The sequence below is a fragment of the Simochromis diagramma genome, unplaced genomic scaffold, assembly GCF_900408965.1.
Source record: "Simochromis diagramma unplaced genomic scaffold, fSimDia1.1 OVJJ01000091.1, whole genome shotgun sequence".
Classification (NCBI taxonomy): domain Eukaryota; kingdom Metazoa; phylum Chordata; class Actinopteri; order Cichliformes; family Cichlidae; genus Simochromis; species Simochromis diagramma.
The window spans coordinates 2,956,094-2,969,600 of record NW_024386901.1 but is presented as its reverse complement, the minus strand read 5'-3'; the positions used below and the strand labels follow the sequence as shown (position 1 = coordinate 2,969,600).

General features: G+C 40.1%; 1 protein-coding gene across 1 annotated transcript in view; it reads right to left on the bottom strand.

Moving 5' to 3' along the window:
- The window catches only part of LOC120735423 (protein FAM124A), a 25,100-nt gene extending 11,593 nt beyond the window's left edge, over window positions 1–13,507 (bottom strand). The window contains exons 1-2 of the mRNA XM_040034803.1: window positions 13,180–13,507; window positions 8,623–8,654 (exon numbers count right to left, since the gene is read on the bottom strand). Coding sequence (XP_039890737.1) covers window positions 8,623–8,654; window positions 13,180–13,259 — 112 coding nt within the window. The 5' untranslated portion in view covers window positions 13,260–13,507. The remainder of the gene's footprint in view (window positions 1–8,622; window positions 8,655–13,179) is intronic.

Genomic DNA, 13,507 nt, shown 5'->3' with positions numbered 1-13,507 from the left:
ATCCATTCGCTTCCGCTATCCTTTTCAGGGTCGCGGGGGGCGCTGGAGCCTATCCCAGCTGTCATAGGGCGAGAGGCGGGGTACACCCTGGACAGGTCGCCAGTCTGTCGCAGGGCCAACACACAGGGACAGACAACCATTCGCGCTCACATTCACACCTAGTGGCAATTTGGATTATCCAATTAACCTATCCCCACAAGCTGCATGTCTTTGGACGGTGGGAGGAAGCCGGAGTACCCGGAGGGAACCCACGCAGACACGGGGAGAATATGCAAACTCCACACAGAAAGACCCCGGCCTGATGTTGGAATTGAACTCAGGACCTTCTTGCTGTGCGGCAACAGTGCTAACCACCGTGCTGCCTAAAGGCTAAAAGATGTTTTAAAAAAAAAAAAAAAAAAAAAAAAAAAAGGAACACATCATGGCATGATCCATGGGAGAGTTCAAGGAGAAAACTGCTGTTGACCAGTGGTTTTCTCCTTGAATACTCATTGTCAGTTTTTCCAAAAAACATCTTGATGATCCCCAAGACTTTTGGGAAAATATTCTGTGGAGTGACAAGTTTAACTTTTTGGAAGGTCTGTGTCCCATTACATCCGGTATAAAAGTAACACAGCATTTCACAAAAGGAACATCATACCAACGGTAAAGTATGGAGGTGGTAGTGTGATGGTCAGGGGCTGTTTTGTGCCTTGGGACCTGGAAGACTTGCTGTGGTAAATGGAACCATGAGTTCTGCTGTCTACCAAAACATCCAGAAGGAGAATATCCGGCCATCTGTTCTTATTCGTGTGAAGCGCACTTGGGTTCTGCAGCAGGACAATGATCAAAACACATCAGCAGGTCCACCAAGAAAAACAAATAGAAGACTTTTGAGTGGCGTAGTCAAAGCCCTGACCTGAATCAGATTGAGATGCTGTGGCATGACCTTAAAAAGGTGGTTCAAAAGCCCTCCAATGTGGCTGAATTACAACAATTCTGCAAAGATGAGAGGGCCAAAATTCCTCTGTGGCGCTGTAAAACTGCTTAGGGTGACTCTAACCAGTTATTAGGTTTAGGGAGAAACCACTTTTTCACACAGGGTAGGTTTGGATTTTTCCCCCAATTAATATCAAACACATTCACTTAGAAAATGCATTTTTTTTTTGTTTACTTGTGTTATCTTTGTCTAATATTTAAATTTGTTTGATGATCTGAAACGTTTAAGTGTGACACATAAAAAAAGATGGAAATCAGGAAGGGGGCAGACACTTTTGTACTCCACTGTAAAAGTGCCCATTTATAAAAGGGACGGTCTTGTCCAGTTCTCAGAGACTTTAACCTTGTCTCTGTGGATACGTGTTAACCAGGAACACATGCTCGCTGCCGTACCCGCAGATGACGACGTGAGATAAAACAACACGCCTTCCAGCGAGCCCCTCCACATATGAGAGTGATTAGCAGCGAAAACTCAACCTCTCCTCGATGTGTGTATGTGCGCAGAAGAACTCCAGTCGCAGCTTTAGCTAGCCAGGCCTTCAGTGTAAAAACAAAACAACTGAACTTGGAAATTCAAGATGTGGGCCCCTTTTGTCGTCTGCTGAGAAAGAAAAAAAGAAAAAAAAGAAGGGGGGGGGGGGGGGTAGTTCAAAATCTCATGCATCACTTTGAAATGACAGAAAAAAAATAAGTCAAAGATTTATATGTAGTCTTCGCGAAGACTACATTTAAATCTTTATGTTTTGGCGCCAGTCACTCAAAGTGTTGCTCGCACACAGAAGCTGTTCTCTCATTTAGATTCAAATATCCTTTCTCTCAAGTCTCAAATGTGTGCCGTTTTCCATTTTCTGATAACTATAGAGTACACATACAGTCACAGTGGGGGATGCTGATTTTAAACGAGGAGGTCTGTGTTTGTAAACAGAATCAAAAAGCTCTCTTTGCAACAATTTTTCAGCTCTCCATCTGTGTGACGTCAAAGAGGGTGAATATCGAGTAGCCAATCAGAAGAAAGTTCACTTAAAGGAAGGAGCTAAGAAAAGCAAAACAAAACACAGTCAATTACTTGACTGGATATAATAAAGCAATTTTGTGCTCATTACTCTGTACTGCATTTTCACATCATCAATCATTACCTGTCACTTCCCAACAACAATTTGGACATTTTTAATTATAGTAAAACATCAATAAGCCAGGTACTAACTCAGGAAGTTGTTAAACCTACGTGAAACCTAATAATTATTATTAATAACTGTATTTTATTTTATTTTATTTTTATTTAACAAGTAGTAATTTACTTTTTTCGGCCTTGCCCACTCCACTCAGCTGCCTTTCCATCTCATTCTGTCTGCAGTTTGCTGAGTCGAGGTTTATCTGATCATGTCTGAACCAAGCTGAACATAAATGTGAACCCCTTTAACTTAAACTTTAACAGTTGTTTCATATGACTCTGACAAAAAACAAAACAAAAAATAAATACCCCCACCCTTAAATTACCTAAGCAGTTCTCATACAAAGACTAAGGTAAAGTGATATATTGCCGTCTTCTGAGATAAGAGCTCAGGCTTCTGTTTGGATCTCTGCTCGTCAGCTGCATCTCACACTGTGAGCAACATACATGGGAGAAAAAGAAAAACGCCAAGTCTGCATTTCTTCATGTAATTAAATAAATTAAAGCTGCATGAGTTGACGCAGTGAGAAAGAAAACAAGCTTGTTTACTTTGTTGTCTAGAAGATACAAAAGGACCTGCTATAGAACTCCTATAGAGCAACATAAACAAAGAGCCTTAAAAAAAAAAAAAAAAAAAAAAAAAAGGAATTGCTGACTTCCTTTCCCAGAGCGGAATATACAAAGGGCTCAGTATGTGAACGCCGCCAGCCCTCAAGTTTCACAGAAGATAAAAGCAGTCAGACCAAAATGTAGAGATACTATTCCTGGCTTTAAAGTGCTGTTAGATTCAAACTTAAGAAGATTGATGAGATAGTGAAGACTACACAGCCAGGATCATGGACGTCATGTGACCTTCATTGTCTGAACAGACGTGGAACGAGGCAGAACGGCTGAGGCAAGGGACAAACGGCAACTCGAAAAAGTTGCATTTCCTGCACAAATACCGGGTGAATGCTGTATAGCAGAAATCATGTGCTGAAAACAGTTGAAGAAACAGAACCGTCTGCTGAGAAAGAGGCGAAGGAGCTGAACTGTCTGCTGAAGATGGATTTTTTTTGAAAGAGTACACTGAAGAGTGTCAAGAAAGCAGAGGGAGAATGAGCCAGGAGGATTCAAACCTGTGCCACCGCTCTCAGGGCGCCTGCTCATCTCAGTGAGCCAAAGCAACACTCATCCCAGGGATAGATGTGACGAGAGAAAAAAAACGGCGTCAGTTCCAGAGTTTGAAATCTGAGAGAAGGACAGATTTCCTATTCTGAAACAAACGTAATTCATGGGAAAACGGTAAATGATATCAAAAACATTCTTTCACCGTGAGCGTCAGGAGTGTTTGAAGATATATTGCCACAAGGCTCATGTCTTTGGAGTCCACAGTTTAGGACAGGGGTGTCAAACTCAAATACACAGTGGGCCAAAATTCAAAACTGGAACAAAGTTGCGGGCTAACGTTAATATTTATTGAAATATATTTATTCCTCCAGATATGAGAATGAATCTTTTCTTATGGACTCAAACACGTTTTGCTGAAAAACTGAATATGGAACAAACAAAGCTTAATACTAAACAATATATATATTAGCTGTATAATACCAGTAGCCCAGCTCTAATAGTAATTAGGTGTGGCTTCGCGGGCCAAATGTAATTAGGCTGCGGGCCAAATTTGGCCCGCGGGCCAGAGTTTGACACCTATGGTTTAGGAGATATGATGAGTTGAAATGTTAAAGAGCTTAATATTTTAGAAAGTATATAAGTTGCGAGCAACTTTTCAGTAACTTTTGTTTGCTCTAGAGCAAGCCATATACTAATCTGAAGGTCGGTGGTTTGATCCCTGGCTGCTCCAGTCTGCATGCCAAAGTATCCTTGGGCAAAATACTGAACCCTGAGTTGTTCCTGATTCGTTCATCCAAGTGTGAATGTATATGAACGAACAGGCAAATGAAGCGCGTTATATAAAGCACTTCAAATGCTCAAGTACAACAGAAAAACACTACATAAGAGCCGGTCCATTAACCATTTATACACAACAAGATTCTAAGAAAAACACTAAAAAACACTCTTCGGTGCTGGTGAACATGCATTTCTAAATCTTAGTTATGTAGATCGAGCAGCATGTTAAAAGCTCAATATAGTCAGTGCAATTTTAATTCCTCACAGGTTTGAATTTCTGGACCGAGTTCAACATGGATCCATTGAAAAACATCTCAAATCTCCCAGTTCTTCCAGGATCTGGGAATAAGTTCAAAAGATGAGAAACTGCTTTTTCCTGGTTTCACTAGCCCCAAATTATAACAAGATGACAATTTTATTTATTTATTTATTTTTAAACGTAATTTGATCTTAGATCAGAGGCAACATAATGAAGCTAACTATGAATACACTGGTATTTGCTCTCACATTGACTTAACAGACGGCTAGTACCCAGTAATAACTGTCCTACTTCACTGTGCACTCAGTCAGCACGTACATACTCACCCATTCATTATCACAAGGGCCCACAACAAGGCCGACAGACTGAACTGCTTCAATTAAGCCATTAACAAAAAAGCCGACTGCAGCACATTTAGCGCTGTTCTGGCCTCGTGGTTCAACTCTCATTCTGGAGGATGCACATTTGGTAACACTTAATCCAAGCTGCCTCAAAACAGCGCATGGATTTCATACATTCAGCTGGAGAGAAGGCACCCCAACCTTGTGTGTGTGTGCGTTACAAGCTGGTCTGTTACGGGTGGTCCTTGGGCCATCAGGTGCTAATCAAACTGACTGTGTTGAAAGTGTTTTGGCTGACATCACCACGAGTGGTTTGCCGTTAAAATGGATACTCGCCGCTGTCCCTTTAAAAGAGAGCAGTGTGTTTGAGCGCGAACACAAGACTGCGCAGATAAAAGGCACAGAAGCAATAGACACCACACTCTGTTACACATGAATTTGTAACATGAATTTGTAAAATTTGAGTTAAAAAAAAAGAAAAAAGAAACCCATATAAAAATCACATACTTCAGTAATTATAGTTGAGCGAAACAAGACCAGCATGCAAGTGCCAAAAACTGCAGTTCCTTAAATGAACACACTCCAGAAGTGAGTCAGTCCCCATGTTTGCAGCCTGATGCATACAACCATTAAGGTCTCCCTTTCATTTTATGGAGGCTTACAGTTAAGCATGATTATTGGCATGGCCGTGGCTGGGTGGGAGAAGTGGAAAGGTTCCAGACTGTCTGAGATGATATTAAATGGTAAACTTAATTTTTTAAATTCTAACAAGGCTGAAGAGAATATAAACAGACTTACAGGCTTCATACGGCTTTACTTTATAAAAATCAATTCTTGGATTACTTTTAACTAAAGATAAAAGTTTTTAAAGCTAAAATTTTAATCTCTTGCCAGGGATCTCAGGGATCCAGACAAATGAAGAAACGTTACACTACAGTGATGAAAACCAAAACCACATTTTAAGAAGCAGCTGCTTGTGGCAGCAGTGGTGCTTCTGCCGTTACTTCTTTTCTCCAAATTCTTTGAAGAGTTGCCTCAGATGGCCTTTTCCTTTTAGCTCTGAATGTATCACAGTTTCTAAAATCTGCACCAGATTATTTTTATGTAACGCGCATTTCTTTTGCTTCAACCAACAGACTCATTCTCATTCACAACTGGTAACTTATTTATTCAAATTTAAATATTTTTAAAAGCTTTCATTTCGAGGCCATGCCAGGTGAAGTTGTAAGTTGCTGCTACGTGAAATCTTACTGTGAAGAAAAAAAAAAAAAAAAAAAAAAAAAAAAAGATACTGGAGGGGAAAGGATCAGTTGACAAAGAGCGAGCGAGTGAATTCGACAAAGTCAAAAGCTGATGGCAGCTCGCGGCTCTTGCTGTCGAGGTATTGATGTTGGAGGTTTAGCGTGACATCAAGGACTTAATCACCATGGACTTTATGACTAGTGTGAGCTGAGGTCAAAGGTTAGGGGTTAGGACCACCTTAGGAGAAAGTAAATGCACTTCTGTGGAGGCAAAAGACAAGAGGAGACTAAACCAGCATGCACCTCTGTGAAACGAATACATCAGTAGACACTCTGAGACAGGATGTTCCTGATTTTAGAAATTGTGCAAATGTAAGAAAACAGTTCTACACATTTGTTTAATTTGCACATTGATCAGAAATGACTTACTGGAGGCCCGGGTAATGCCATCCAGAGCAAGTATCTGGTTAGACACCGTGTTTCTAAGGTTTTTAGTACAATAAGCTCAGTTTTGTCTGAGTTTACAAGCAGGAAATTAGAGGTGTTTATGTTTTTAAGGCATTCCTTCAGTTTAATTAATTGATTGGTGTCATCTGGCTTCATGGATATCGATATATATAAAGCAACTTATCAGCTTTTATTGCAGTTTCCTCACTTCTTACAGTGTTACAGGGATGCTGTATGCAAAATTTTAAGAGCCATGCTAAAGATGAATCTGGACAGATGCAAAACAGGTTGTTTTTAGAACTTATACGATGTCTTATTAGACAAAGTAAAAGAACAGATGCCAGCCAATCAGAAACAAATATCTTCTTAGACAAATGGTGCAAATTGTTTTACTTTAAAAAAAGGTCCTCTGGATGGATTTCAGTGTGTAAATGTATGCACGGTGTTTGCGCTCAGTAGTAGTAGTTCCTGTCCAGCAGTGGACTTGTGAATGTGGTCACACTCTGTCCTGCAGTATGTATTTAAAGTTCTTGTGTTTTCGGACAGTGTCCCAGTGCACATTTTGTTCCAGCTCTGACCTCCAGTGATGACAATGGTGGGCAGAGGCTCATCTGACACAGCGATGACACAGGAAACAACAGGGGAAAACCAAACCAGACTCTCTGCTAGATCACTGTGTGTGTTTCACTGCTTCCTGGCTTACGGGTGCGGTTCAAGTGGGATAACGCAGCTTCCTGCAGACCAGATTAATGGGCTAATATTGGATATAATCCTCCCATTGTAAAAAAGCCTGGAGACCTGGCAACCAGACTGAGGGCAGGCCACGGCCTCTGCAAACACAGACCTTCACAATCACGTACACTTTCAAAGAAAACTATGGACACACCCACAGTGTGTAAAAAATGCCCAAGACAGGAAAATGGCCCAATGATGCGAGACAATTCTGTCCAAATTTTGATTATCAATTATCCAGATTACTTTTTTTTTTTTTTAACCATTTATTGTTATTTGTGAGACTTGGGAAAGCAGTAACATTGTTAACCCACAATGTGTAAGTTATTATCCAGATTACTTGCTGATGTTTCTCTCATGTCATGTGCACGTTGCTTCAGATTTGTCTACCATACTGGATATGATACAACCACCGGCTGCTAATGAAAAATGCATAGTCCTCCTATTGGTTGACAAGTGATTCCTACAGGTTACTGACCAATGCTTAGTGAAATCAATCAAAAAGAAGGTGCTGTACCAGAAACCTCTTTAATGTTGCTTTGGTCACTATTGGATTGCTGTGGTTGCCGATAGCGTACAACAACACTTGCCAGCTGCTAGTCAAACTGTAGTGAACATTAAGAAACTGCAACTGAGACAATCTGCTAGCATCAAAAGTAATTACACTGAAGTTCAACCAACTATGCAAGTACAGGCAAATAAATGTATGCTTAAACTTGTGACTGGGGCAGCGAATGGTTGTCTTTGTCTGTGTGTTAGCCCTGCGACAGACGGGCGACCTGTCCAGCGTGTACCCCGCCTCTTGCCCTAAGACAGCTGGGATAGGCTCCAGCGCCCCCCGCGACCCTAAAAAGGATAAGCGGAAGCAAATGGATGGATGAAACTTGTGACTGGATTTCTAAGCCTTATAACATAAGCCGATGTCATAATTAATAAAAAATATGGCCAAACCTACCAAAACAAGATCCAAATATCGATGTAAAAAATACACGTATAACACATTTCTACACTTGAATAAATTTATTAGCTGACTGAAAGGTTTGGTTAGAAATGCTTCTTGTCATGGGTGAACAGTTGCTGTGTATCTTAATCGAAAATTGTTGCGTAGTTTATCTCATGGGACTGTTGCTGTGTAGATTATAATGATGATGCATCTGTTTACTTACCTCCCTTTTTAGGAGGACATTAAAAGGTAAGCTTTTTATGTTTTCCCTCCACTTTAGCTTCATTACCTCACCAATACAAATGTTTCATTTATCCCCGCGACTGCTAACCATTACTAATGTGTAAAATGTAATGTGTAGCATACAAACCGAGGTGGACAGAGGAAAGAAAAATGTAATAAACAATGTTGTTGTTGCTATACAAATACTCTTCCCTAAAATCTGCTGTGGATCTTACAGGCCACTAAACACAAAGACACAAACACAATCCTGGCCTGTTAGTGGATTTATTTAGTCAGTGTGTATTAGGGAGATAAAGACCTGAGCCTGAGCTGTGTGTGTGTGTGTGTGTGTGTGTGTGTGTGTGTTAGCAATACTTCATGTCACTGTTAATTTTACTTACTGCTTGTTGAGGACAAGGGACTGTAATCAGACCTGCAGAGGACAAAAGAAAACAGATTTTTTTTAAAAGGCAGAGGAAATGTCGACAGAGAGGACAAGACAGAGAGAGGAGACAGAAGTTTATATTACAATATGAATTGCAATCTACATGATTTACAGGATGACACACTCCCATTTCAGATGAAGTGCTGACATCTGGCTAAACAGTAGGAGAGGTCCAGCTGGAAGGTCAGCAAAAATGCACACAGAGATTTCAGAGTGGTTTCTAACGGAAGGGATAAAAACGCAGGCATTTGCTCAAGTACTACTTCCACTACTGAGATACAGTACAGCTCCTAGCCTCTTGTATTTTACTTGAGTTCTAACTACTGCATTTTCCTAGTTAATTAACACATTAAATAAAACTTCCTGTTTTTTTAGGAGCTAACAATCCCACTCAACCAGTAAAAACATCAAAAATGCTCCTACCACACTCACACATTAACAACAACAATAATAATAATAATAACTATTATTATCCACATGATTGACATGATGCTGGAAATAAAAGGACGTGTGTGTGCCGGATTTTAATGTGTCATGAATTACTACAACCATATTGTTTCTCTTAATTATAGAATCAGTTCAGCAACAACTTCTTTGTTCCTTCCAAAAATTGGATAAAAAGATTGGTAACACATTCTACCATTAAAGTTACAAGTCATACAACTCAAACTAATGACTGTACAAGCGGAAAATATGCTCACGTCTACTGAATCAGACATAATGGGAATTTATGACATTTAAAACATAGAAACTACTGAAAGTGTGAAGCCATCACTGGTATTAGCACGTAGATAAAAATAATGTTAATCACACAGTTGATTTAACTAACTTAAAAAACATACTGGTTTGGTTTCCTAGCCAAACCAAGTATGAATAACTGCAAGAACTGGCATATAAAGTATGTGGCTCCAAAGCTGGTGGAAATAATGTGTAAATATGGCCAAGTTGAGATAATTTGGTTTTCTGGGTTTTCCCCTTCAATCTGCTGACAGCGTGTGCACTAGAAATACCTAGCTAGAGCCAGGAAGTGATTAGCCTAACTTAGCACAAAGACTTGAAAGAGGCTAAATTCTCCTGGCTAAATTCAAGGGAAAACTACCCACCCCTCAAAGCTCATTATTTCACTCCTGTATCTTGTTTAATATGTACACATGAGTATAACAGTTACATTTTTATGGCTGTACTTTGGCTTTCTTATAATGCTGGATTCTTTGTATATTGGTTCAAATGACAACCAGTGTCCCTGGAGAGAGGCCAAAACATTTCCAGTCCTTCTGATTTCTGTGCTATGTGAGGCTAGCCATGCCCAGGCTCCAGTGTTTTTGGTTGCACCAGTCTTTATGTAGATTTCGTTACAAGAAAGGGAAAAAAAAAAAGAAAAAAAAGGTATATTTATGGTTGGGAAAATGTAATTGATGAAGTAAAGGGTCTTCACTTTTTGAAGATTTATCTGCTCTTAAGCTTCAAAGAAAAGATGGAGAATTACATGTCAGCTAATCTGATCTCCAGACAGAGTAAAATTATGACATTTTATGAAATTACATCCAAGACGTGTTTGCCCACATACAACAAGGCTGACTGAGGAGCTAACTCAAATCCTGCAATTAATAATTTGGTGAAAAGGTTGCATAACTCCAGGTTCACATATATGCATTGCAACTTGACGATATTAGTCCCACAGGAGTCCTCTGACAGCCAGAGAACACTGTTCCTCTGCACACTCTGTGAGTCCATCTCTAAACTAATAAAAGTCTCTGGAACTGCAGGAAGCAGAAGAGCAAGTCTATTTCCTGCAGCAGGAGGTTATCAATCTAACTAACGGGCATTAGCGGTGTAGAGAAAGGAATGGGTAAGAGTGATGGAAGCAGCAGCAGGTGTGAGGACACAAAGGTAAGAAAAGATGATGGGCTTGCAGAGGCAATATAAATATTGGGAAGAACAGAAATAAGCAGAAAATTGCAGCAAAAGGGGACAAAGTGAAAGTCATACTCTCATCTCTGAGTGCACAAAGAAAAATGACAAGGAGTGGGAAAAAAAGTAGGTTTATGACTCTTTGAAATAGAGTTGGAGGTAGTAGTGTGCGCAGTTGCACACTAGTCTGTTTATTTTGATGGCTCCTTTGGGTGTGAGCATTTGGCAGGGCTACCCCTGCAGTGCCGGCTAGCATCCCGCCTGCGGTTCCCAGTCTGGCCGCGCTGCCTCGCTTCATCTCCACCCAAAGACAATAAACACAAAGTGAAGCGCAGACAGGCAGTAACCCAGTCATACGCATAAAGTATGAGCGCAGGGTGACCCAGTGGGCTTGAAACTGAGTATATATACGTATATTTTTAAAAAAAACTTCTTTGACCCATGGAAAGCTAAAACAGATTCAGATGCAGAGCGATGAAGAGGGACTTAGGATGGCAAGAAAGGGATGAAGATGAAGGCATAAGCTAACCCAAAACATTCGACTGTTCCAAGCGGTGACTCATGTGAGCATTTTACGGCCTATCACCTGTAAAGTCAGGCTCTGGTTATATTCAGGAAGGATCTTTATCACGGCTTAAAAGAAACCAGACATGACTGATGGTAGATGGAAAGTCTGTATTCAATAACAACATAACATTATCATCCTACTTCCCCCAGAGCAGGGGTCTATTTACACAACCGTGACGCATATATTCATGTAGGTTTGTTGGTGTTCAGGAATAAAAATTATAAGTATTCTGTTTTTCTCGTTTGACAGAACAGCAGTTATATAAGAACACGGCAGAGACAAAGTCATACACAGGACGACTCATATATTTATAACTCACTAATAGGGGGTTAAGATGGACTTTATGACCAACAAAATATTGTTTATTTTATTCATTTATTCAAATGCACTGGTGGAGTGAAAGCGTCCTAAATTTAGTGGATTGAGGAAGAAGAGGTGGGGGACGTGAGCAGGTGGAGGTGGACGGGCCTGGAGTTTGTCATTTAACAAGGATACTTTTCACATACAAGTACTTTTAATGTAACTCTGATATTTGTCTGTATTTTGTTTTTAACCATTAACAACACAAACATTGATTATAGGCTAAATTCTGAGACGCTACAAGGCTGCGAGTGGTGGCAACAATTAGGTTGGACTGCTTGATATGGTGGCCTCGTATTTTCTTAACCGTGTGCAATTACACAATCAAATGTAAAACCGTGCTTGCACTACTAGATAAACTATTTATGTAAGCCGTGACTGAAATGAAATCCTGTAATAAGAATATATAGAGTAAATAACAATTAACCTAATTGCATACCGGGCTTTTAATCTTTCTTCCACCATACATCTCCGTGAGGGATCACAAGGATCTATATAGGCAAAGTTAATACAATGTAAAGGCAGAAAGAAACCTTGATGTGTAATCTGGGAGTTCAGAGATGTGCAGTTTGCCTGTGACTAATCTGTAAGGACACCACAAGCCCTTTAGCATAGGACATCATGTGACATGGTCATGTGTACATGAATGCCTCAATCGTTCTTCTGGTTTGTCCCGCACATGGTCAGTTTGACTTCAGGGTTTTCAGACACAACAGCTTTCTGACATATGGGACACGGTTTATTCAAACACAACGAGTTATATTTACCTAGACTTAACCAAGCTGCTTTGAAATGTGAAAATAAAGAAAGAAAAGTTGACGACACTTTAACTTCATCTACAAAACAAGCCACAGCTGGACTCTAACCTCAGTCTCCATGGTGAAAGTCCTGTGTTTGGTCCATTTAACCAGCCTTTATCCTGCTGCCTCTGTAGACTTATAAGATTAAAAAAAAAAAAATCTCACTTCATCTTCTATCAGAAAGCCTTTCTGAAAAACCCTGAAGGCAAACTTCTCACACACTCACAAAAACTCACTACCAATTTTACTCTTTACTTAAAACAACAACAAAAAACAAACTAATAGAATAGATCCCAAACACATTAAAGACATATACGATCATCACGTTTATCGTGCTAAAGCTTCAAAAAAATGAAAGTGAACCTGTCTTTTAATTTTGCGAGACATACAGAGACACAAACACGCACGGAAAACAACTAGTAAATCCTTCACAACAACACAACATCAAATCAGTGACATACCGCAGGAGACAACGAGGCACATCTTTGTTTAATGGCTGCAAAGGAGTAAACAGAGTTAACTTAACACGCTTCCCAAACAACTTTGAGTTAGATCTTTTTTTTAACATTCCGCTAAAAATATTAGCATCCCAAAACAGCTTGTCCCGAGCTTAGTCTGCCTCAGTAGCAAGTGTAATATATAACATTTAAAAAATAAAATAAATAAGCCTGTGAATTTAACTGAGGATCGTCGAGACTAATAAGCCAAATCTCATTTAAAATAAAATAAAATAAAAATGTTGTGTGCTTTCTCGCTTCTTCTTAAATGAAAATGAGAATGCACGTTGGCTGTGGTTAATTTAAAATATTTCCTAATTCCAAAATCCCAAACATTTAGTGAGATATTCTGCATCTGTTGTTTCTCCTTCACTCACCCTCCAGTCTCGGCTCCTGAATCCACGCAGTCATCTTCTGTTAGGACTTTCTCCATCTCAGAGGCTCGGACGCGTAGCATTTAGCTGCATTATTTCAGTGAAAGCCACAAACTGAGCGTTCAAACGCCTGGAGAGACCACACTGAATCAGACGAACAGAAAACGCTCTAAATCCCCGCCGGTGTCTGGGTCCGCACACGAGCAGAGGGGTTTAAACTTGTTGGATCAACAGGCTGACTTTTCTGCGTCAGCGGCGGGCTGACGGGATGCCTTCAGTTGCTGTGGGAAATCTGACGACTACAAGCGAACGAGGCAAACGTTTGGATTGG